Consider the following 27,254-nt stretch of genomic DNA (forward strand, 5'->3'; position numbering starts at 1 on the left):
GACAGGTGTCGGGGCTGATCCCGCTAACGCTGCGTTCTTGGGGGCACTATACTAATGTGAATGCTGGTATACTGCTGTACTGATCAAAGATATTGATCCATTCAGACACTATACTAGCAATGAAGGTTTATTGTGTATGAGGATGTTCCTGGAGATCAAGGGGTTAAATGTGATTACTGGTGTACTGACGGGGCAATCTGATGCTATCTGAGAGGGGTGCGAAAACCGCGGAAGCACGAATCACGTATATTTTTGCGCACCCGTGCCGTCCTGTAGCAGTATTTCTACTATAGGGCGGTGCAGAAGCGGTTAAACATATCCAGTAAAAAAAATATTAAAAATCTAATTTCTTCATAAATTTAGGCCAAAATGTATTCTGCTCCGTGTCTTTGCTAAAAAAAAAAATCCCAACACGCGTAAATGAATTGGTTTACTTGAAAGTTTACAAAGGCAGTATAGATACTGGAATTTTTTTTTTACACTAATAATGGCGGTGATCAGCGACTTGTAGCGGGACTGAGGAGGACATTCTGACACTGGGGGGAACTTTCTTGGTGTCACTGACATCCCCAGTGACACCAATACAGTGATCTGTGCCAAACAAAAGCACTGACACTGTACTAATAGCACTGGGCAGGCAGGGGTTAACAATGAGGGGTGATCAAAGGGTAACTGGGTGCTGGGAGTGTTTTGCTAGGGGGTGGGGTCGGGGGTGGAAGATGTGCTTCACTGTAAAGCACACTGCTCTGGATGACTCTGCTCAGCAATCCAGAGCAGTGTGCCCAAGCTGACAGGGAGGAGGACTGTTGGTAAACAAAGCAGCCCTCCTCCCTGCCAGTGATCCTCGGCAATCACCAGGCACCGATGTGTAATCATCGTCCGGGACTCAGTGACTGACACCCGGGGCCGCGATCGGCGGCTAGGGTGCGCACCTCCTACCTGGAAATGCGTAAGCACGTATATATATGTGATTTTGCACACCTGTGCCGCCCAACGGGGCGGACGGTAAGTGGTTAATGAAAACATCGCTTGTACTACATGCGTCAGGGACCTCGGGGTTCGCCGCGGCGCACGAATCTGCGTATGCGCGGATCGCCTAGGCGTATCAATATGCAGGCATTAGGACCTGGGCGTCCGTGGCAGCAATTGCGGCCACGCGGGCGCGCCTGGCACCAATGACGGTGCAGGGCGCACTATTTAAACTGGCCAGGCAGTGTTCACATTGCCGCAAGGTCTAGTTCCTGTTACCTGTGTTCCTGTAGTGCGTTCCTTGTTGCCGACCCTGCCTGTTCTGATCCGTGTTGACCTTCTCCTGCTCTGACCCCTGGCTCATCCCTGACCATTCCTCTGCCTGTCGTTACTGTTATTTGGACCTCCCGTTGCTGAACCTTGGCTTGTGACCCGGCTACTCTCGGTCTGCTGTTTGGTACCTATCCGCCTCCACTGTTACCGACCCGGCTAGTCTGACCACGCTCTCTCCTGACTGTCATCCATCCATCCCGCTCGGGACCTGGACCTGTTAACCCCTTCACAGCAGGCTCACCCCTGGCACATACCCCCAGTGGGACCCCTCTACCGTAGTTGGGTGCACCCAGGGGTCGCGACCTGGTTCCAGTCTTGCACCAAGTCAATCCCCACCATCAGGGGCCCTGGTGAAAAGGCAGACTGGGACTTAGACTCCGCTTCCTGGGGAATCCCGTTCTGTGGATCACTAGAGATCCCGTTGGGCGGAGCCTGACAACATGTTACATTTTGTTGCGCACTCAGGGATAACAGCAATAGTTCTAGGCCCATTATGACCTGTAGGGTCACACCCAGGGGCGGACTGATAACTCATGGGGCCCCTGGGCAATAGGGGATCATGGGGCCCCTGTGTCCTTGCCCAAACTCAAAAAAGCCTATGAAAAAGGTACCAGGGGCATCTCATGGGGCCCCCTTCTGAACCAAAGCCCTCGGGCAGTGCCCGAGTTTCCAAATGGTCAGTCCGCCCCTGGTCACACCCAATATTAAGCGCAATTTAAACCACACACACCTTGCGTTGCAGCGCACACTGTGTCTAGGGCCCCCAAGTTATGATCCTGCACACGGGCCCACTGATTTTATAAAACACCCCTAGGCAGAGCAATAAACCTTTCAAATGTAAAAAATAGAGACAAGCCCAGGAGATGTCATGCAGTTGGAATTCAGCTTTACGTTACGCTATCCTAAAGAGATCATGTATCAGATATAATGTAGGCGTTATCCTTTGCCTTTGTATTTGTCTACAAACATGAAAATACACTTTAAGATGAAATGCAGCGTGATCTGTCACCGGTAGTGTCCACTGGACACAGCCAATGACTGATCAGTGTACCGTCCCGCTGCCGGTACCATGTGATCGCTGTGACCAATCACAGCAGGTCACATTACAATTGTAAACCCTTTGATTCATTGCCATTTATTGTGTACAATTGTGTTGCTAGCTGTGATTGGTCACAGTGATTGCATGGTACAGACAGGGCCAATCATAGCCCATTTCTACCATGTGCCAGGCACAGCTAATCACAATACACACTGAATGAATTCATTTCATTCAGTAAAAATGGTTGTTTATAACAGTGTTATAGGCAATCATAATGTGTAAAAAAAATGGTTACTATGGTAACACTGTATTGCTCTGGTCACAGTATGTAAAAAAAAAAAAATCATAAAAAATGTTTAAAATTTTTAAAAAATTTTTTTTTTTTTTTTTTACATACTGTCACAAGTCGGTGTCCCTTATCACTGCCACAACAATTATATGATGACGCTGTACGACACTATGACAATATGTTTTTTTTTTAATTTCTTAATTTTCCCTAAAAAATTACAAATATTTACAACTTCAAAAAACTTGCCATGCCTCTTACTAAATACCTTGGACTGTCTACTTTCCAAAAAGGGGTCATTTTGGGGATATCTGTACTCTCCTGGTGTTTTGGTACTTGAAGATATGGCTGTCAGTACATCAGGGTTGATCAATTTTCAGATATACATATCATAGTTTTTGGACTCTAACTTTCCTGCAGACTAAGTATTAAACACTGATTTGGGATATTTTCACCAAAGAAATGTAGTTTAATACATTTGGGTCCAAATTTATGAAGAACAATTATTTATTTGCAAAATGTTATGACAGAAACGAAGAAAAACTAGTTTTTTCAACATTTTTTGGTCTTTTTTAATCTATTTAACAAAAAAAAAAAAAAAACAGCGGTGGTTAAATACCACCAAAAGAAAGCTCAATTTGTGCGACAAAAAATTATAAAAACGTTATATGGGTACAGTGTTGCATGACCGCGCAATTGTCATTCAAATTGTGACAGCTCTGTAAGCTGAGAAATGGCCTGGGCAGGAAGGGGTTAAAGTAACTCTATATGAACTTTATCCACTTCCCATCCGACCCATGTACATAAACGGCCAGGCGGGGGCAATGCAGGAGCGTTTGCCGTTCAGAAATTGCGCCCGCTATTTTAGCCTGTGCGCGCTCCCTGGGAGCGTACAGCACCGTGAACCCCAATTGCTGTACGGGACCTCTGTGTGAGGTCCCGATCATGTGATCACTGATTGGCCAATCAGTGATCACATGAATAGTAGTAAGCAAGATGTCACTTCTGACATCATTGCTTACTACGTGTGAAATCTGTGAATGATCACAGAGGTCACATAGTACAGGGCTATTCACAACAGCCTTGTACCATGTGACAAGCTGCGACCAATCACAGCTCACACAGTATTTCTCAATGGTTGCAAGAATGCAGCTAGAGAGAAGGAGAAAAGATTGCTTTTACAGCCTTTATGGGTGTAAAAGCAATCAGTGTAAAAAAAAAAAAAAATCTTCATCACCCCCCCACAAGTAGTACAGTGTCACTATGGAGACACTGTACTGCTAGGGTGACAGTATGTTAAAAAAAAAACATAAATAATATTAAAAAATTGAATACAAATGTAAAACTTTTCTTTGAAAAATTATGATTTTTGGTTACAAACTAATTATCTTTACTAAAAAGATTACTGAATACTTTTGGCCAAGATTTATGAAGAAAGATTATTTGCAAAATTTTATAAGAAAAACACTTTTTTCCAAAATTTTTGGACTTTTTCTTTTATATAGCAAAAAAAATAAAAATCCCAGTGGGGAATAAATACCACCAAAATAAAGTTTTATCTGTCTTACAAAAAATGCAAAAAAAATTCATATGGGTACAGTGTTGCATGACCGCGCAATTGTCATTCAAATTGTGACAGCACTGAAAGCTGAAAATTGGCCTGACAGGAAGGGGGTGAAAATGTCCGGACTGGAAGTGGCTAAATCAGACAGAAAGGGGTTGATTTACTAAAACTGGAGGGTTTTTTTTTGGTCAAAGTTTAATTGAACAAGCTGATTGGCTACCATGCATGACTGCATCCGATTTTGCACTCTCCAGCTTAAGTAAATCAGCCCCAAAGAGTCTGAAAGCAAACAGCTTTTTTTGTGTTTAGAAAAACTATAATGTTCATTTAGAGCAGGGGTCCTCAAACTACGGCCCGCAGGCCACATGCGGCCCACTGAGCACATTCATCTGGCCCGCCGGCAGGGGACACTAAGTACAGGGGCGAGCAGGGGGCTGCTGTCTCTTACCTGGCTCCGGTCCCAGTCCCACGACGATCCAGTCCAGGATGCGCTGCTCCTTCACTCCGGCCGCTCCCTCACTCGATGTCCGCGCTGCCGCTCGGCTCCGCCTCCTCACCGGTGATTGGGCGCCAGTACTGTAGCTCAGGAAAGGCACAAAGGCAGCCAATCACCGGCAAGGATGTGGAGCCGAGCGGCCCCGCGAAAATCAAGTGAGGGAGATGCCGGAGTGAAGGAAGGAGGACAGCTGACCGCCCGGTAAGTGAGCCGTGCAGATGGTGCTACTGCAACCAGGGATACTGGCTGCAGCAGCACCATGCTGGAACAGGGGTCAGCTAGTTAAGTGTAATTGCTGTCAGTGGGAGGAATAGTGCCCCATCATTGGTGTCACTGATACTAATGATGGGGCACTATTCCTCCCCCCACTGACACCAACGATGGGGCACTATTCCTCCCCCTAATGACACCAACAATGGGGCACTATTCCTTCCCCCACTGACACCAACGACGGGGCACTATTCCTCCCCCCATTGACACCAACGATGGGACACTATTCCTCCCCCCACTGACACCAACGATGGGGCACTATTCCTCCCCCCACTGACACCAACGACGGGGCACTATTCCTTCCCCACTGACACCAACGATGGGCACTATTCCTCCCCCTACTGACACCAATGATGGGGCACTATTCCTCCCCCTACTGACACCAACGATGGGGCACTATTCCTCTCCCCACTGACACCAACGATGGGGCACTATTGCCCCCCCCCACTGACACCAATGATGGGGCACTATTCCTTCCCCCACTGACACCAATGATGGGGCACTATTCCTCCCACTGATACCAATGATGGGGCATTATTCCTCCCACTGATACCAATGATGGGGCACTATTCCTCCCACTGACACCAATGATGGGGCACTATTCCTCCCACTTGCACCAATGGTGGGGCAATATTCCTCCCACTGACACCAATGATGGGGCACTATTCCTCCCACTGACACCAATGATGGGGCACTATTCCTCCCACTGACATCAGTGATGGGGCTCTATTCCTCCCACTGACACCAATGATGGGGCACTATTCCTCCCACTTGCACCAATGATGGGGCACTATTCCTCCCACTGACACCAATGATGGGGCACTATTCCTCCCACTGACACCAATGATGGGATACTATTCCTCCCACTGACACCAATGATGGGGCACTATTCCTCCCACTGACATCAATGATGGGGCACTATTCCTCCCACTGATACCAATGATGGGACACTATTCCTCCCACTGACACCAATGATGGGATACTATTCCTCCCACTGACACCAATGATGGGGCACTATTCCTCCCACTGACACCAATGATGGGATACTATTCCTCCCACTGACACCAATGATGGGGCACTATTCCTCCCACTGACACCAATGATGGGGCACTATTCCTCCCACTGACATCAATGATGGGGCACTATTCCTCCCACTGACACCAATGATGGGGCACTATTCCTCCCACTGATACCAATGATGGGGCACTATTCTTCCCACTGATACCAATGATGGGGCACTATTCCTCCCACTGACACCAATGATGGGGCACTATTCCTCAAACTGACACCAATGATGAGGCACTATTCCTCCCACTAACACCAATGATGGGACACTATTTTACTCCATAAGACACACTTGGGGGGAAATGTCTGTGCGTCTTTTGGAGCGGCCAGCCCAGTATTCCCGCCGCCGTTGTATGTCTGCAGTCTCTGAACAAATGCGGACACAGTACAGGAGATGACCATAGTTTTTTTTAAAAAACTATAGTCCGGCCCTCCAACGGCCTGAGGGACAGTGAACTGGCCCCCTGTTTAAAAAGTTTGAGGACCCCTGATTTAGAGAAATGTCATGACTGAGCCCTGGTGAAACAAAGATTTTATTGAAATGATATAAATAATGTTTAAAAAACGCATAGATGTAATAAATTGTAAAATAAAACTGACCAAACTATTAAAGCTTCCCTTTAAAGCAATTTTGCAAAACCTTCATAAAAATGAACAAGCCCTGTACCAGAAAATGGTTTATTGTTACACTTAATGATTAGTTTCAGATGTATAGTGAAATTAAAAATTCCCCCGATACCCCTTACCTTTACCACTGATGATTAGTCTGGTTCCTCCTCCGTACCTAATTTTATCTTCATATTGGTTGTCACCTGCGCACAGCTTGACCACCACAAAGCAGTGAAATGAAGTATTGTCTGTCTTTTTCACATCATTTATCATTAGATTAGTCATTCCTGTTATATATGTCCGATGTCTATATGCAGAATGGACCATTTCCCGGTAGGGGTGGTAGGCGTAGGGTCCGGTTACATTCCCCACCCTCCAGTATACATTGACCCGCACAACATCTCTCTCTGTATAGTGGCTGCCAGAAAGAGTGTAGGCGCAGGTAAGGATCACTGAGCGTCCTTCTTGTACTGAGATTTTATTAGCTGGCTGATCCCAGGATGGCTGACGACCTAGAAGAAAAAAAAGATTTCAATAATTTTCTCTAAAAAAGAGGAACCAATCCACATGAACTAACTGGCCACTTTATTGGGTCCACCTTGCTAGTACCGGGTTGGACCCCCTTTTGCCTTTAGAACTGCCTTCATTCTTCGTGGTATAGATTCAACATTCTTCAGAGATTTTGGTCCATATTGATAAGAGTTACTGTTGCCTTTCTATCATCTTGAACCAGTCTGCCCATTCTACTCTGACCTCAGCAAGGCATTTTCCTCCACACAACTGCAGCTCACTGGATATTTTCCCTTTTTCGGACCATTCTCTGTAAACCCCAGAGATGGTTGTGCGGGAAAATCCCAGTAGATCAGCAGTTTTTTTAAATGCTCAGACCAGCCCATCTGACACCAACAACTGGGCCACGTTCAGTCACTTACAGGGGCGGACTGACCATTTATTCACTCGGGCAGTGCCTGAGGGCCCTGGGGCAGTAGGGGGCCCCATGAGATGCCCCTGGTACCTTTCATAGGCTTTTTTGGATGTGGTTTGAGTGTGCAAGAGGACACAGGGACCCCATGATTTCCTATTGCCCGGGGTCCCATGAGTTGTCATTCCGCCCCTGGTCACTTATGTTTTATGTCATATGCATGTAACACCCTGCTAAAAGGCAAGCTGCAGGATGTTAAGAGAAACTCAGGATGGCAGTGCCCTGCAATTCACTGACACTCACACTCTGTAGAACAGCCCCATGGGTCTTGTATGCTAAATCGTGGGACTTTGCTGGGGAGCAATGTATCAGAGGACTACATTTCCCAGAAGAGCTGGTGTGTGGGAGGTGGAATTTATATACAGAGGCCTGGGAAACTTGATAGGAAGTGAGAGGGGAGAGAGCTGGAGAGCAGAAGTGGAGAGAGAGAGTTGTGTTGACTGCCAGAGTACCGGACTAGGCTGCAGAGCTAGAAAGGTATGGAGGAGTTGTTGACTGCCAGCCTTGACACCCTGTTCAGCGAGATAGTCTGTCAGCGAGATAGTCTGTCAGCAGGTAACCTGGAGTGCAGTGCCCAGACAGAACGCTGGAAGTAGGACTGGAGAACCTGTGGGGGCCCCCATCCACAGAGAGTGAGAGACAGGTGGGACCTGAGTGATGCCACAGATTGGGTGAGAGCATCCCATACACCAGCCGAACAAGTGACATTCCTGCCAAATCTGCTACTTTCCTGCACACAGTTGTGGACATTTCATATAGTTAACATGTGCTGCGGCCTATTTCCCTGGCTGCCTCTATTGAACACATTTACAGCATAGTTCAATCATCAGCTGACCACAGTGCACGCCTTCTGCAGGCCAATCCATATCATTTCTCTTAACCATTGTCCTACCCAATTAAAGGAATATCTACCACCACTGCTACTAGTCATTGCATTCCAGTGAGGAGTTGCCCATTGCCAGCAAGTGCTTCTGATAACTTTTGACACCCTTTCTGCCTAGAATTTGCATATTGCTTAGTGCATCAAAAGAACTCCACCCAAATTAGGTGCCACTTAAAGAGATAGCTCTTGTCCTTCCTTCTTCTTGTATTAATCCTTTGAGGGACTTTCACCTTCATTTATTCCTACTTAAAATATCTGGATCGCTGTAGCGCACCAACTGGGCCCCAACGAGCATGGAGAATATTCCTCACTGCATTTAAAGGGACATTGACTACCCTAATTAAAGAGCTCTTTCCTATCTCAGATTTAAACCTGGCCATCAGATCCTGTGGAGCCAAAGTGATCTAGTTCAACCTTTGATAGTGTCCTTGCTCATTAGGGACTTGAAATACCTCAGGTTTGGAGGTTTTGGGTTAACGTCTGAATAACAGGCCTGCCAACACTGATTGAGGTTTTGCTGTATGAGTTGTTTTCTTTGCTTAGAGTTGCTAAGAGTGAGGATTGCCAATACATACACATATATCACTTCATGCTGTTTGATCGAGCGTACAGTCAAGTTTAATATAAACATATCAGTTCACTCCGATCTGTGTTTGAGTCTAATTTCTGGTGATAGTTTACTCTGGTCAGAAGAGAACTGTGGTGTTAGCAGGGGTTAGGCTTTCAGAGAGGGGTCCAGAACAATAGAGAACTTGAAAATAACTCAGCGACCCCTAAGGGGGTAGTGCTACATGCAAATAAAGTGTTAATTGGTTTTCAATTGACTGGAGTTTCCAAGACTTTTTACTCACACAAGGCATTCTTCATCTGCCGCCACAATCTACCATTAAAGTGCCAATTGGTTGTGGTTGATCCCCAGGCCAAAGTGCCAGTCTTCCCCTGGAAGCACTAGGTATCATTGGGTATCATTGGCTCCTGAGGGTTTCAGAAGCTCTTTTCAAATATGCAATAAATTAACCCTCATTAGACTCTTGGCTAACAGTTGCTTCCTTCCTTCCTTCCAAAATGCTAATTGAATGGCAGTTATGTTGACTCTCTTGCTTTAAGTCCTAATTTACAGGCATTTAGATAAAGACGTCTGACTTTACTCTGACTTTCCTGACCTGCCTACCTATTCAGGGAGTCATTGACTTGGAAACCACTAAAGGCAATGGGTGAGCGCAACAGCAAGTATTTCAGATGGAACTCGGGAAGGACAAGCTCCATATTTCTTTTAGTACACACTGACCTTAAAGTGTTCTTCCAGTCAAAATGTATGTGTTTTGGATAAAACGGGAAAAGATTAGATTTTGTCCTCACTTCCTGTACTGCCTACAGCGCTATTACCAGACTGGGAGTGACAGAAAATCTGCAGCAGGAATATAAACAAGAACATAGACAAGAAATACAAATCTCTTAATCTACAATAGAATCAATCAGTGCCACACACTGAAATATTCCTTGTCCAAAGTAAGGTTTTGTTCCAAACATCAACTGGATATAACATTCAGCTACTGCTCTGCGTAACAGTCGTTGTTACCCAAATCAGCAGTTGAATGTTACCGAGTTCTTTTTACAAAATGCCACATTCAAATTATATGTTATTCCGAGTTCTCATGAACAGTCCTCTTTATTTCACAAGCCCTGATGAAGAAGGTGATATGTGACCCTTAAGAAAGGCTCTCATACATTGTATCCAAATGATGTTTAGAATAAATATTGGACCCTAATATTTCAGTGAGGCTGTCAGGACCTTGATCTGAACCCAGGACTTCTGCTGTGCCTAGTAGTACCACTTCTTGCAGAGCCACCTGAGCTGCTGGAGGGCTACCTGTCTGATCCTTTAGACAATTCTGCCTTGTACTTTGTTGTTTTTGAACCTTGAACCATTTACTCCTCCCATGAACATCCTAATTGCACTTCTTGCTTGCCAGATTGTTATGCTTTCTCCAGCCAATATCTCATTCTTGTCACCCCTGCTACCATCTCTGCTACCACACGCTACCAACTTTAGCTTGTTCCTCAACTGTACTTTTGCTTGATCCCAACCTGCAACCATTTGTCACTAACCTTGGCGATCAAGGGGTAAATGGGATTTCTGGTGCACTAGCGGGCAAACTGGCGCTATCTGGGAGGGGCGCTAACACTATCGGAAGTCGCCAGCAACACTGATACAGTGATCAGTAAAAATCTGTTCACTGATCAATGACACTGGTGACAGGGCAGTGAAGGGGTCAGCTCGGGGGGGGGCGATCAAGGGGTTAGACAGGATTATTGGTGTATTAGCGGGCAATCTGGCGCTATCTGGGAGGGGCGCTAATACTATCGGAAGTCGCCAGCGACACTGATACAGTGATCAGTAAAAATCGGTTCACTGATCAGTGACACTGGTGACAGGGCAGTGAAGGGGTTAACTGTTGGGGGGGGGGAGATTAAGGGGTTAGACGGGATTACTGGTGTACTAGCGGGCAATCTGGCGCTATCTGGGAGGGGCGCTAACACTATCGGAAGTCGCCAGCGACACTGATACAGTGATCAGTAAAAATTGGTTCACTGATCAGTGACACTGGTGACAGGGCAGTGAAGGGGTTAACTGGGGGGGGGGGGGGCGATCAAGAAGTTAAACGGGATTACTGGTGTACTGGCGGGCAATCTGGCGCTATCTGGGAGGGGCGCTAACACTATCGGAAGTCGCCAGCGACACTGATACAGTGATCAGTAAAAATCTGTTCACTGATCAATGACACTGGTGACAGGGCAGTGAATGGGTCAGCTCAGGGGGGGGCGATCAAGGGGTTAGACAGGATTATTGGTGTATTAGCGGGCAATCTGGCGCTATCTGGGAGGGGCGCTAACACTATCGGAAGTCGCCAGCGACACTGATACAGTGATCAGTAAAAATCGGTTCACTGATCAGTGACACTGGTGACAGGGCAGTGAAGGGGTTAACTGGGGGGGCGATCAAGGGGTTAAACGGGATTACTGGTGTACTGGCGGGCAATCTGGCGCTATCTGGGAGGGGCGCTAACACTATCGGAAGTTGCCAGCGATACTGATACAGTGATCAGTAAAAATTGGTTCACTGATCAGTGACACTGGTGACAGGGCAGTGAAGGGGTTAACTTAGGGGGGGGGGGGGCGATCAGGGGGTTAAATGTGACCTAGGTGTGTTCTAACTGTAGTGTAGTGCTTGTGTACTCACTTTTACTGTGTCTTCTTCTCTGTCTGGAACGGAATGTGTCCAGGCAGAGAAGAATGACATCATATCCTGCCCTGTGTATATGTCAACACAGGACAGGATAGGACAGGGACCGATCATGTGATTTCAGCCAGAAATCACTGGCTGAAATCTAATGATTGATCCCTCCTGGATCAAATCGTGTCACCCGCGGGTCGGCGGGAGCGCGCGCGCGCGCCCCCTGCCGGCGAAAGTGTCGGGAGCGCGGAACCCGTTTTAAAACGTGGTTTTGCGCTCCACTGCCGCCCTGCACACGTATATACACAGTGGCAGGGCGGCAAGTGGTTAAAGGGGACCTCTGGCTGATTCCAACATGTTGTGTATACTGCGCATTTAAAATGCGCATCTGGTGAGTTTACATTTTTATCACCTTCCGCATGTCACTGAATCATCTTTATATGAGTTATTGGAATATTTGAATATTTTATTCCTCACTTCGGGATCAGTTTCTATATCACTAAAGGACAATATGCACATCCTCATTGGGACTATCATTTATTATCTATTTATTAATATTATTGATTTATTATTATAATCACACACCAGTCCACTCCAGATTATTTATTTCACTTCATATTCATTTCTTGGAATATTGATACATCTAGCACTTTATATTTATATTTATTTCATCAGTGGTGAATTTTGTGATAATTTTATGATATCATAGTGCTGCACTTTTATATTTCTTTACATGCTGTTTTGAAGGTGAATGGTTCCTTCTTATGGTGCATTTAGCTGCTATATTATTATCAAGTGCTCGCTGAACCCCCCCTTTTTACATATAGCTCTGGTGAATAGCTAGTTCTTAGACCCCACACCCCAAGTGACTTTTAGTCATCTGCCTGGGTGATCTGCTTATGTATTTATCCTGCTAGTCCATGGGAGCCTCTCTACTGCTATAACTACTGGTCTCCGAGCCTGACCCCTGATAGTGACAGTGACGCTTTGATTCTACTCTAGATACAATATAGTCTTCGCACCCCAAGGTTACTTTGTTCGTTCCTCAGTGCACAGTAGCTGCCCACTCATCACCTTTATTACCCTGATGCCCTACAGTGTCAGTACAACATACATTTTGAGTAACAAAGTGTCACTCACCATTATTTTAAGGTTTCAGCACTACTACTCCAATAAATACAAATCTGAGAGAGGTTCTAACCTACCTCTACTTAACTAAAGTACTTTTGTTCTGTCTATGTTCCTGTTGGAGAGTTCCCCTCACTTCCTGTCCAGTGAAATGTTTTCAGCAAAATCTCTCTAACTGAGACTAAAGACCTGGCAAGGGTCCTATTCCTTCCCCACTCTATTCAAAACTATGAAAAGAGTTTTGGCTGCACATACACTTTAATCAGAGATTAGGAAGAGAAGTTGAGTGTTCTGCATTTGTACCTGCAACAAGCAGCCTTGTAAATTGTTTGCTTTGCAGTGGTGCTCTTGTGGTAGAGGTAGATGTAGAGATGACACAGCAATAACTTCGCTGATCATATAAACCAATTTTTTGAATATGCAATGAGACATCTTCGGTGAAATTGACCAAAGAGAACCGGTTATGTTGAGCTGCAGTATTCGATTCGTATAAGCGTGTATCAGTACAGTAATTATTTTCTATGTCAGGATAATACCAGGTGACCTTTCTAATATTCGAAGTGTCCTTGGAGTAATAACACGGAATGATGACCTCTTCACCTGAAATAACCATCACTTCATCCAGCTGAGTGACATATTCTGTATCTAAACAAAGAGAAAGGGATAGGGGGGTAAGTATGTATATGTATGTATCGGGGTCTAAACTGAGAGGATTGCATTTTTGTAAATAGCAGTGTCTACCCAGAGATTGCTGAATGAGTCCTGGGATTGGTACCCGTGGAGGGAGAGCGGCTAGCTCCAAGTTCCCCTTATCCTTTCCTGCCGAGTTGGGCAAACCAAAGTTGACAGAGTTAAATCTGTTCACTTTCATGAACTACCTGTAATAAAAGGGGGAGCACGCTTAAAGTGTAACTAAGGGGCAAACTTTTATTTTAGTTTTTGGAGAGAGTGTAGTGGGTTTAGAACCCATGTCAGATTCTTTTGCTGTCTGTGGCCCCTTAAAGCGAGTCACCCTCTCTATTTCCTGTTTTCCATTATCACTGAGAGTGAATGAAAGTAAAAGAAAATTTGGGGCTGACACCAGAACAGTAATAGGGAAAATCTTCCAATGGGGACACTGGTGACCCTGGTGACACATCAGGAGTCCCACACTTTGGAGGGAATTTCTCTCACTTCCTGTTATGGCCATGAGACAGGGAGTGAAGGGAAATCTTTCTTATTGGACACATATGGGGAAGAAAAATAGAGGGTTTATAACCCACCCTTACTCTATCTAAAATGCAAAAATTAAACAAATTTGCATTTAGTTCTACTTTAACATTCCACTGGCTCGTTTGTGGAAATATCACATCATTCACTGCTCTATGACTGCTGCAGTTATTCTATGGGTTGATTACCTGTTTCCTGCACTGCATTAGTTCCAGTGGTGATGTATGGGCTGGTGGGAGAAATCAAACCCGGCGTATGGTGGTAGAGGAGGTATTCCACACAGTGGGAAGTGTGGAATACGTGCAGCCACCAGGGCAGCATTGCAACAAATAGACCACTGGATAAGTAAGTGCATTCCCCCTTCTTTTATTACAGGTATGTCATTCTGTATAAGTGACCCTTTACTGACAGGATGACTTTAAAACATTGTTTGTGAAGGATTTCTATTGGAAGTGGCCATCCTAGATTTAGTGGATCCTGAGGAGAGTCATGGGCCTTAGTGTTCCTTCACATGCTAATGGCAGGAAATAGATAGATAGATAGATAGATAGATAGATAGATAGATAGATAGATAGATAGATAGATAGATAGATAGGAAGATAGATAGACCAATCAGCCATAATATTATTGCCACTGACAGGTAAAGTGAATAACATTGATTATTTCGGTACAATGGCACCTGAAAATGGATGGAATACAGTATATTAGGCAGCAAGTGAACATATTGTCCCTGAAGGTGATGTGCTGAAAGCAGAAAAAATGGGCAAATTAAAGATTTGAGCATTTCTGACAAGGGCCAAACTAATGGCTAGATGAGTGGTTCAGAACAACTCCAAAACTGCAGCTCTTGTGGGCTGTTCTGGGTCTTTAGTGGTCAGGACCAACCAAAAGTGGTCCAAGGAAGGAAAACCAATGAACTGGAGACAGGGTCATGGGAGGCCAAGGATCATTGCTGCACATAAGGAGAGAAGGCTGGCCTGTGTAGTCCGATCCAATAGAAGAACTACTGTAGCTCAGATTGCTGAAAACGTTAATACTGGTTCTGATAAAAAGGTGTCAGAACACACAGTGCATCACAGTTTGTTGTGTAGGGGGCTGTGTAGCCACAGAACTGGGTGCCCATGCTTACCCATGTCCACTGGAAGTGGACCATGAAGCAATGGAAGTAGGTGGTCTGGTCTGATGAATCACATTTTCTTTTACATCGTGTGGATGGGAAAGCGATGGCACCAGGATGCAGCATGTGAAGAAGGCAAGCTGGCGGAGGCAGATACCACAACGTAGAGAGAGCAAAGCTTCAGAGGTCTAGTGGAGTCCATGTTTCAATGGGTCAGGACTGTTTTGGCTGCAAAAGGGGGACCTACTCAATATTTAGTGGATGGTCATAATGTTATGGCTGATCAGTGTAGATAGATAGTTTAGATATTTACCTGGAAAGTGCAGAAGAGTACCATGTAAATTACTCTTAAATATGTAATCATATCTAATACTGTATAATAGGCAACATAATCTTTGTCCATCTGTTGATTCCAATCCTGTAAATGTAATAAATTCAGTCTGATTTCTGTTGGGATCCTTCTTTCTGTAGAGTCTTCCCTTATATTCCTCTGTAACGTTTCCAGAAGGTAAAATGATTCTGTCCCCAGCAGATGAACAATAATCTCCATTTGTCTTCCCCCAAATGACCCGTATGTCTTCATCTGGTTTCCCAGTGTTGGAGTATGAACATGGAATGGTAACAGATCCTCCAGACTGTACTGTACGAGTTTTCATCTGATAAACACACCCGGGAGATCCTGTGATCCCTAAAATGTGCAGACAAGGTGATTTATTATCAAAACTTTACAAAGGATATATATATATTTTAGAGTGATTTCCTAGACATCCTACAAGAGATCAGCTTGATGTAAATAATCTCATGATAATGTGTAAAACCCTTTACCGGGAGAAATATTTGCTTAGTAAACACTCGATCTTTACTACGTACTCTGCAATTCTACACAATGGTTTTTTTTTACTAAAACTGGAATTAAATCTGGTGCAGCTGTGCATGATAGCCACTCAGATTCTAATTTTAGCTTGTTCAATTACCTCTTCATGCCGGCCGCGTGCAAATGTGCGACCTCTGGGTGTCTGGGCCATGACGCCGAGCGGTCGCACATTTGCGTGCAATTAACAAAACCATATGTTCTGAGAGCGCGCGCCCTGCGTGCTCCCAGCACACATGTCCGGTACTCACGGAAAGGTCCCGATCTCATCTTTCGATCGGGACCTTTCCCAATCATGTGACTGCGAATCACGGTGGTCACATGACCTTAAAACCCCGACTCCCGGCTTCTGAAACCCTTAAAGGGCCAGGCAGTGCTGGCGCCAAGGGGTTAAGCTTTGACAAAAACCCTGAAAGCTGATTGGTTTCTATGCAGAGCTGCACCGGATTTTGCACTCTCCATTTTAGTAAATCAACCCAAGTAACTGTTTCACTGCTCCAAAATATTAGATGATGGAATTCCATAGCAAAATGTTGATGCCCCCCACCCCCAGCAAACTGGTAGTGTCAAATGTCATGTGTATTAACATAAAACACATGCCTAAATCGAGAACCAATATGGATATACAGTACACCGATTAGCCATCACACTATGACCACCTACCGTAACATTATGATTACCCACCTAGTATTGAGTAGGCCCCCCCCTTTTCACCAAAACAGCCCTGACCTGTTGAGGCATGGGCTCCACTAGACCTGTGAAGGTATGCTGGGGTATCTAGCACCAAGCTGTAAGTAGAAGATATTTTATGTATGGTGGGGCCTCCATTGGTTTTTCTTCACATCTCACAGATGCTCGATTGGATTAGGATCTTGAGAATCTGGAGGACAAGCCAACATCTCAAACAACTTCCATTGCTCTCTTGTTCAGTCCTGATGCATACGTGCCCATTGTAAGCCCTTATGTCTGTGGACAGGGGTCAGCATGAGCATCCTGATTGGTGTGCAGCTATGCGGCCCCATACACAACAAACTGCAAAGCACTGTGTGTCCTTTCTATCAAAATCAGCAGAAATTTGAGTTACAGTAGCTCTATTGATCACTGAATGGGCCAGCCTTTGCTCCCCACATGCATTAATGAGCATTGGCCGCTCATGACCCTGTTGCTGGTTCACCAGTTTTCCTTCCTTGGACCACTTTTATTCAGTCCTGACCATTGCAAATTGGGAACATCCCATAAGAGCTGCACTTTTGGAGTTGCTCTGACCCAGTTGTTCTGCCATTACAATTTGGCCCTTGCCAAAGTCACTCGAATCCTTACACTTTATAATTTTTTATGCTTTCATCAAATTAACTTCAGGGGTTAACATGTTTACTTGCTGCCTAACATATCTCACCACTTTCAGGTGCCATCGTCATGAGATAATCAATGTTATTCTATTTACCTGTCAGTGGTCGTATGGCTGATTGATGACACTTCACTAAAATTCTCACCTCAGCACTTACAGTTTGCAACTTTCAATGTTGCTGGCTCCTGCTCTGTCAGTGCTTCCTCCCTGAACTTCTGCACTTCACAGGAAAGACTTAACAGTTTGCAGTGCAGTCTCCAGCCAGTCTGTGAGTTTGGAGAAGGCAGGTGAGGGGTAGTTAGGAGCAGGAGAGTGCATTGTTGTCCTAGGCTATGGGTCTGTGTATATCCACTGATATACACAGTGTAGAGAGATACAACTCTAGTCCGTTCATGCAAGGGTGGCTCAATATGATGCTGCAAGAGACAGGAGCCACCCTGAAGCAAGAAACCTGGGCCAGTGATTATGGCACCAGTTTAATCTGGAATATAGGCGAGGATTAAAAGATGGATGACTATCCCCTCCTCAAAAAACTCCACTCTCTTGGCTTCCAAAACTCTGCTCTCTCCTGGTTCTCCTCCTATCTATCGCAGCGCTCCTTCAGTCTTAGCTATAAGTCGGTCTCCTCCTCTCCACTATCTCTTTCTGTAGGGATCCCTCAAGGTTCTGTCCTTGGACCCCTTCTCTTCTCCATCTACACCTCCTCCCTTGGTCACTTGATAAGCTCCCATGGCTTTAAGTACCATCTCTATGCTCATGACACACAAATCTATCTTTCTACCCCTCACCTCACCCCTTCAGTCTCCTCTCGCATTACTAACCTACTAAGCGACATATCGGCATGGATGTCACTCCACTTCCTCAAGCTCAATCTTTCTAAAACTGATCTCATACTATTCCCTCCAGCCCATTCCCCTCCCCTGACTTCTCCATCTAGATCAATAATACGACCATCAGTCCCTCCCCTCGTGCCAGGGTACTAGGTGTGACCTTTCAGACCCAAACCCAATCACTATCCAAATCTTGTACACTTCACCTCCGCAACATCTCCAAGATACGTCTGTTCCTAACCTCTGAAACTACTAAGAAACGTATTCACTCCCAGGTTATCTCTCGCCTTGACTATTGTAACTCCCTCCTCATTGGCCGATCTCATCGCAGGCTATCCCCTCTTCAGTCTATCATGAATGCTGCTGCCAGACTCATCCACCGTACTAACCGTTCCATATCTGCCATCCCTCTCTGCCAATCCCTCCACTGGCCTCCACTCAGTGTCCTCCATCCCTCTCTGCCAATCCCTCCACTGGCCTCCACTCAGTGTACTCCACCCCTCTCTGCCAATCCCTCCACTGGCCTCCACTCAGTGTCCTCCACCCCTCTCTGCCAATCCCTCCACTGGCCTCCACTCATTGTCCTCCACCCCTCTCTGCCAATCCCTCCACTGGCTTCCCATTGCCCAACGAATAAAATTCAAAACATTAACAATAACATATAAAGCTATTTATAACTCTGCCCCAAATTACATCACCAATCTTGTCTCCAAATATCACCAAAACCGTCCTCTCCGCACCTCCCACAACCTCCTGCTCACAAGCTCCCTTGTCTCCTCCTTCCATGCTCATCTCCAGGACTTCTCCAGAGCCTCCCCAATTTTATGGAACTCTCTACCTCAATCTATCAGGCTATCGCCTACTCTGCCCACTTTTAGGCAATCTCTGAAAACCTATCTCTTCAGGGAAGCCTATCCTGCCTTCAGGAATCTTCTATTCCTCCTACCAGTCCATTCCCCACAGTTATCACCTTTTGTACCACTAGCCCCTCCCTCTTAGATTGTAAGCTCCAAGGATCAGGGCCCTCCTTTCCCTCTTGTATTGAACTGTATTGCTGCTGTATTGTCTCCCTTTACTTTGTAAAGCACTGAGCAAACTATTGGTGCTATTTAAAATACTGTATAATAATAATAATAATAGTGACTATTAGGATTCTTAAATATGATTAAATAATTAATTGTTAATGCTCCTACACACTAGGGATGAGCCATACTGCCTGGGTTCTCCTCAAACAGGGTTCAGTGAACTTCAAAGAAGTTTGGATGTGAAACCCGAACCCCATTGAAATCAATGAGAGTCATATCTTTCAAATCAAAAATGCCACTTTTCAGAGCCAATAGGCAAAAGGTTGTCAATAACACTGCATGGGGGAGGGGGTGGGGGCATTGCCTGGGGAACATGTACCAGTGCAAAATACAAATATAGTAAAATTTCTATTTGGTCGGGAACAGTGATCTTTTTTTAAAGTGCCAACATTTACAAAGGAAACATGGTTTTGAATTACCAGCAAGTGACATTTCCTGTCTGGCAATTATTTAAAAAAAACTAACAGACTTCTACAAAGGTCCCCCAAAATATTGGTGCATCAGCAATGTAATTTAATTTTCTGGCATTTTAAACTGTATTGTTATCTTTGGAAACATCACTTTTTCCGTAGTACATCCTACAGCAAGAATTGAAAAAATCCTGGTCTGGTAAGAATGTTAGGGGAATCCATGCCAAAAAAGTGTGAGGACTCCCTAAAAAAGACTAATTGAAAAGACCAAGCATGCAGCCTGGCTGGCTATGAAAAGGGAAGGGGGGGGGGGGGGGGGTTGGGGTGAACCATACCATGCCACATGCCCTCAACATGGGGAATGTCTTGCTAGGTGGGACCCCTTGCCCCTTCAAAGCACCTTGTACTCACTGGCCAGTGGTTGTGTGGGTCTGCTGGCAGGGGCTTACCAGAATCTTGCAGCCCCCTTAAAAATAAGGTAGCTCCTAGATACCCTCCTCCACATTTGTTAGTAAGGGTAACATAGTACCCCTACTCGTTCAAAAAAAAAATGTAACCTAGAAATAAAGACACCCAAAAGTCCTTTATTTAAAATATATATATATATATCCTCAAAATGTCCCTTGTTGTAAATCCATCATCAATCATGATGACAGACCCCCAGCAACTCAGTGAAATAAAAACCTCATATGCACGATTCTGACAATACTCTCGGAGCTGTCATCAGCTATAAAAAGGGAAGTGGCAAGGATATTAGTGACATCATTGACCAAACTACAACCCTTTACCATCTTTTTCCAATGAAGCCACGGTCCTTATTAATTCAGCATTGGAGAATAACATTAATACGAACATGGAGGCTTCTTTTTTGAGAAAGGATTTTTACCAGACCCCCCTACTTTTACCGCCTCCCGAAAATACATAAGGATTTACACAATCCACCTGGCCGCCCCATTGTGGCAGCTATGGACAGCATCTCCAGTGGTTTCTCAATAAATGAAAACTTATTTTTTTACAACCACTGGCCCAAAACCTACCGTCGTATATCAGAGACGGTATACACCTTTTAGATATGCTTCTTCCCAGGGGCAGACTGACAACTCATGGGGCCCCCGAGCAATAGGGGATCATGGGGCCCCTGTGTCCTTGCCCACACCCAAAAAAGCCTATGAAAAAGCCAATTTAAGGTACCAGGGGCATCTCATGGGGCCCCCTACTGACCCCGGGCCCTCGGGCAGTGCCCGAGTGCTCGAATGTTCAGTCTGCCCCTGCTCCTGCCCTGTAGTTGGGAACCCACATACTTATGCATTTAATTGGATGTCACGTACCTATATACATCCATCCCCCATGAGGTAGGCCTTGCGAATCTATTTCAGGGTGTTGTTAACTTAGCATACACACCCGCAACAGTTCGCATGAACGGGGTGCGATTTTGCTGCGGTGCGAAATTCGCACAGAAACCGCTGCAAATTCCGCACCACATCAGTGTGAACCCAGGCTTAGTGTGAATCTGTGCTTTGCCCAGGCAGGATTGATTTATTCCTTCATCATTTCCCTTTTATAAATACATATTTATTTCAGAAAAATAAAATACTGAAACTTTACCTATTCAATATAATTCTTTGATAAATGATGAATATTATACAGGATTTACTGTATACAGCGCCAACAGTTTACACAGTGCTTTACAACACAAGGGCAGACAGTACAATTACAATACAATGGAATACAGGAGGAATCAGAGGGCCCGGCTCAGTGGAGTTTACAATCCAAGAGGGATAGATAAACATTTTGAGGCTGTAGGTTGTATTGCACTTGTGGCAGGTCACACTTCTGGGAAGATGGGAAACTTGCAGACATTACAGCTTCTTATTATTTCTTATTATTGCTGCAAACTATTCTGCCAATCATGATATCTCCAGTATACACACTGACACACACGCACGGGCAGACTGACAACTCATGGGGCCCCCGGGCAATAGGAGATCATGGGGTCCCTGTGTCCTTGCCCACACTCAAACCACACCCAAAAAAGCCTATGAAAGGTACCAGGGGCATCTCATGGGGCCCCCTACTGACCCCGGGCCCTCGGGCAGTGCCTGAGTTCCCAAATGGTCAGTCCGCCCCTGCCCACACACACACGCTAGTAATAATAAGTTCCAACATTAAATGTATCCAGTTGTAGCACTTACCTAGAAAGGACAGACTGATCAAGGCGAAGAGTCTCATCGCTCCTTCCAGGGTGTGATAACTGGACAGCAGAGGATATGTTGTCACTGCTGTATGGTGTGAATGTATTTTATTTTAAAGGAAGAGGAAGTGAAGAAATAGGAAAAATTGTTTTACAGACTGATTTTTTTTTAGATCACAGAAAGCTGATAACATTGAGGTTTCAGTTTAGTGCACAAGACAAGGGCATGAACACTGAAAATGTTCTTAGCCCAAAAAAGAAAACTAATGCAGCCAACATGTTGAAGTTCTGGTAATCTGCAATATATTACATTTTTGTTCTTTTGGTTAGATATTCTTTAACACAGGGATCTAGTAATGAATGTGCACAGGGCCCCTTCATACGTCATACAAATACCTTGGACTACAGAACTACATACTCAAAGAGGCATTGGGAAATGTAAGACTTGCATGTGTAGTCAGATAAAGGAAATCTTCAAATAAGCTCAATACTCTGGCAAGGTGGCTCCCACATATGAAGGCTTTCCTCCATGGCCACCCAACAGAAGCTTAAAGAATTAAATACAGGACGGAGCACCAACCAAAAGCAGATAAAAGAGTCCAAGATAAAATCATAGAAAAACAACCAACACAGTTCAGGGACAAAACTACTCCTCCTTCATCATGGCTCAACATAGGATACAACTTGGCCGGAGAAAACAGCGACTTCACAGATCTGTAATAGAACCAGTATTGGCCTCTCCACATGGAGGAATAAATTGACAGCAGTTGATGAGCAGTATGCCACTGAGACCCTTAAAGCCTGGTACACACTACTAATTTTGTTTCGTTCAACCCAGCGGGCTGAACAAAAAAAAAACTGACAGCTCTGGAGGAGCCGCTGTACTAAGTATCTGATGTTAGTATAGCAAGTATAGCAATCTGTGTATTGTATTCTGACAGGGGAGATGCCCCCCCACACCAGAACACTCTGGTCAGCGGTCTTGGCCATCGGCTGAGAACGCTGATCGGTAGACCTTTTTCGGTCTTGCCCCATTCAGCCGGCTTCTGCCGTACACACGGACCAAATGTCTGCCGGTTTCTATTGAACCAGCCGATGCCGCCCAACATTCGGCCGTGAGTACCAGGCTTAACACCTAATTTTTCGTATATTGCTTTCAGTAGGTTGGAAATAGCCCCTGCTTTATTAATGAGCTTGAGGTGGACCCGTGTTTTGCCCATCCATGACTTGCCCCCACTCCAATTGCACATACTAATACTCCCTCAGCACACCATGTGGCCTCCAGAAGTGAACCGTCCAGTACTTCCAGATATTGGGGAGCATGTGGCTTACTACCCTTCTTCCCATAGGGCAGCATTGGTGCTTCAAACTGGGGGCAGAGAGAGAGAGAGTCCTTAAGCTGCAATCTAACAAAGGCTTTCTTCTCTTTGCATTTGGCAGCTGAACAGAAAATGAGAAGTGAGAGGAAGATGGAAATGTTCAGATGGGGGAGGGGGGACTTTTTGCTTTGCACTAAGACATAAGTCATACAAATGTCACAACTTCTGCTTGTTTACCACATTGCTAACCAACAAATACTACACTCCTTAATTTCTTACAAAATGTACAGCGGGTAAAAAGTATTGAACACGTCACCATTTTTCTAGGTTAAAATATTTCTAAAGGTGCTATTGACATGAAATGTTTACCACATGCTGGTAACAACCCATTCAATCCATACATACAAAGAAAACAAAACAAATACATTCAGAAATTAACATACAGTCAGGTCCATAAATATTGGGACATGGACACAATTTTAACATTTTTGGCTCTATACACCACCACAATGGATTTGAAATGAAACGAACAAGATGTGCTTTAACTGCAGACTGACCGCTTTAATTTGAGGGTATTTACATCCAAATCAGGTGTAGGAATTACAACAGTTTACATATGTGCCTCCCACTTGTTAAGGGACCAAAAGTAATAGGACAATTGGCTTCTCAGCTGTTCCATGGCCAGGTGTGTGTTATTCCCTCATTATCCCAATTACAATGAGCAGATAAAAGGTCCACAGTTCATTTCAAGTGTGCTATTTGCATTTGGAATCAACTTGTACCAGAGTGATGGGAAGAGAAGAGTATGGAGAAGGAAAGGAACTGCTCATGATCCTAAGCATACCACCTCATCAGTGAAGCATGGTGGTGGTAGTGTCATGGCGTGGGCATGTATGGCTGCCAATGGAACTGGTTCTCTTGTATTTATTGATGATTTGACTGCTGACAAAAGCAGCCGGATGAATTCTGAAGTGTTTCGGGAATATTATCTGCTCATATTCAGCCAAATGCTTCACAACTCATTGGACGCCGCATCACAGTGCAGATGGACAATGACCCAAAGCATACTGCAAAAGCAACCAAAGAGTTTTTTAAGGGAAAGAAGTGGAATGTTCTGCAATGGCCAAGTCCATCACCTGACCTGAATCCGATTGAGCATGCATTTCACTTGCTGAGGACAAAACTGAAGGGAAAATGATCCAAGAACAAGCAGGAACTGAAGACAGTTGCAGTAGAGGCCTGGCAGAGCATCACCAGGGATGAAACCCAGCGTCTGGTGATGTCTATGCGTTCCAGACTTCAGGCTGTAATTGACTGCAAAGGATTTGCAACCAAGTATTAAAAAGTGAAAGTTTGATTTATGATTATTATTCTGTCCCATTACTTTTGGTCCCTTAACAAGTGGGAGGCACATATGCAAACTGTTGTAATTCCTACACCGTTCACCTGATTTAGATGTAAATACCCTCAAATCCATTGTGGTGGTGTATAGAGCCAAAAATGTTAGAATTGTGTCGATGTCCCAATATTTATGGACCTGACTGTGTAATAAAATGGAATGACACAGGAAAAAGTACTGACCACATGAAGAAAGGGAGGTGCAAAAAAGGCATGGAAAGCCAAGACACCAGCTGAAATCTATCAGTAATTAGAAAGCAATCCTGCCCCTTGTCAGAGCAAAGTAATATCAACTGGTTGAGTCTCAACTGATAAAAAAGGATCTCATTACCAAGGTGTTACACAAGAAACATCTCATGATGGGTAAAAGGGTAAAAGCAAAGAGCTGTTTCAAGACCTTTGCAACCTCATTATTGCATACTGATGGTTTTGGCAAAAGTATTTCTAAACTGAAATCTGAATGTTCCAGTGAGCCCTGTTGGGGCCATAATCCAGAAGTGGAAAGAACATCATTTCACCACAAGCCGGCCACAACCAGGTGCTTCTCGCAAAATTTCTCACAGACGAATGAAAAGAATTGTCAGAAGAGTTGTCCAAGAGCCAAGGATCACTTGTGGAGAGCTTCAGAAAGACCTGGAATTAGCAGGTCCAATTGTTTCAAAGAAAACAATAAGTAATGCACCGCCATGGTCTGTATGCACGTCACCACGCAAGACTTCATTGCTGAAGAAAAAGCATGTTGAAGCTCGTTTAAAGTTTAATGCATAACATTTAGACAAGCCTGTGAAATACTGGGAAAATATAATCTAGTCAGATGAGACCAAAATTTAACTCTTTGGATGCCATAATACACACCATGTTTGGAGGTCAAATGCCACTGCACACCTCCCCAAAAACACCATACCAATAGTGAAGCATGGAGGTGGGAACATCGTGGTGTGGGTCTGTTTTTCAGCATACGGTACTGGCAAACGTTTTCATTGAAGGAAGGATGGATGGAAAAATGTACCAAGACATTCTTGATAAAAATCTGCTGCCATCTACCAGGATGATGAAGATGAAACGAGGGAGGACATTTCAGCATGACAATGATCCCAAACACAAAGCCAAGGGTTTCATAGAAAGAAAATAAAGCTGCTAGAATGGCCCAGCCAATCACCTGACTTGTATCCAATAGAAAACCTATGGAAAAAACTAAAGATCAGAGTTCATAGAAGAGACCTACGGAACCTTCAATATTTGAAGACTGTTTGTGTGGAAGAATCGGCCAAAATCACACCTGAGCAATGCAAGCAATTTGTTTCTCCATACAGGAGGCATCTTGAATCTGTCATTACCAACAAAGTATTTTATACCAAGTATTAACACCTTCCCGCCCAGTCTATAGCAGATTGACAGCCGGGTAGGACACGCCTCCTTCTGACTGGGCGTCATATGACATCCCATCAGTAAAAGCTGCTCACACGGCCCCACAGCAGCACGATCTGTCACCGGCTGTGTCTCTCTCTTCCTTTCTCTCTCCTCTCTCTCTCTCTTTTTCCTTTCTTTCTCCTCTCTCTTCTCCCCCCCTCTCTCTTCCTCCCCCCCTCTCTCTCTCCCCTTTTCTCCCCCTCTCTCTCTCTCCCTCTCTCTCTCAACCAAAAATGCTATTTATTTATTTTTAATATTCAAAGCAAACTCCCCCATCCATCCATGCCTCCATGCCTTATTTGACTGAGAAAGGGCAGATTATTCATGTTGCATTTACTTCTTGGATTCCATTTGCTCTTAGCCCAGGCATGTAGGCAGGAGGGCGTGCTTAGCTGGCAAAGCCACACCTCCTCTCATTAAGACTCCTGTGATGTATGACATCATTTGCCAAGCCCTGGAAACCTAGAAGCAAATGAATAAATGGTAAAAAAAAAAGTCTAAAACAAGTAAATATGATATACTTTCTTATCTATTTATTAATGCTAGCAGTGTAAGAAATAGAAATTATCAGTGTTGATTGAGAGAGTGAAGCTCCACTTTAGCCGCTTTCCAGCCGCCCTGTAGGAGAAATACTGGTACAGTGTGTGGAAGGAAACTGGAGTATCTGAAGGAAACCCAAACAGGCACAGAGAGAACAAGCAAACTCCAGGCAGGTGGTGCCATGGTTGGGATTCAAACCAATGACCCTATTACTGCCAGGCGGAAGTGCTAACCATGTAGCCACTGTGCTGTGCTGTGATGAAATTTCTCTCTGGGCACTTTCCATCCCAGAGAGAGAAAAAAGAAGACACAGTGAGTACAAGCAGCACACTTGCACACAGAACACTTTATGACATATTTAACCGCTTGATCGCCCCCCCCCCCCTTCAGTTAACCCCTTCACTGCCCTGTCACCAGTGTCATTAGTACAGTGTCCAGTTTTTTTGCTGACCACTGTATTAGTGTCACCTGCGACTTCAGATAGCTTCAGCCTCAGTTAGCGCCCCTCCCAGATAGCGTCAGATTGCCCGTCAGTTCACCAGTAATCACATTTAACCCCTTGGTTGCCAGGAAGATGCTCACATATACAATAAACCTCCATTGCTAGTATAGTGTCTGAACGGATCAATATCTTTGATCAGATGAGTACTATGCCAACGTTCACATT

At 44.8% G+C, this 27,254-nt stretch overlaps 1 protein-coding gene across 1 annotated transcript in view; it reads right to left on the minus strand.

The window, feature by feature from the left end:
* The window catches only part of LOC149436676 (uncharacterized), a 54,022-nt gene extending 32,015 nt beyond the window's left edge, over window positions 1-22,007 (minus strand). The window contains exons 1-4 of the mRNA XM_089661604.1: window positions 21,922-22,007; window positions 15,499-15,873; window positions 13,163-13,504; window positions 6,769-7,143 (exon numbers count right to left, since the gene is read on the minus strand). Coding sequence (XP_089517730.1) covers window positions 6,769-7,143; window positions 13,163-13,504; window positions 15,499-15,873; window positions 21,922-21,958 — 1,129 coding nt within the window. The 5' untranslated portion in view covers window positions 21,959-22,007. The remainder of the gene's footprint in view (window positions 1-6,768; window positions 7,144-13,162; window positions 13,505-15,498; window positions 15,874-21,921) is intronic.
* Window positions 22,008-27,254: the final 5,247 nt, after the last annotated feature.

The sequence above is a fragment of the Staurois parvus genome, unplaced genomic scaffold, assembly GCF_062004578.1.
Source record: "Staurois parvus isolate SC_StPar_1 unplaced genomic scaffold, SC_StPar_1.0 ptg001352l, whole genome shotgun sequence".
NCBI lineage: Eukaryota > Metazoa > Chordata > Amphibia > Anura > Ranidae > Staurois > Staurois parvus.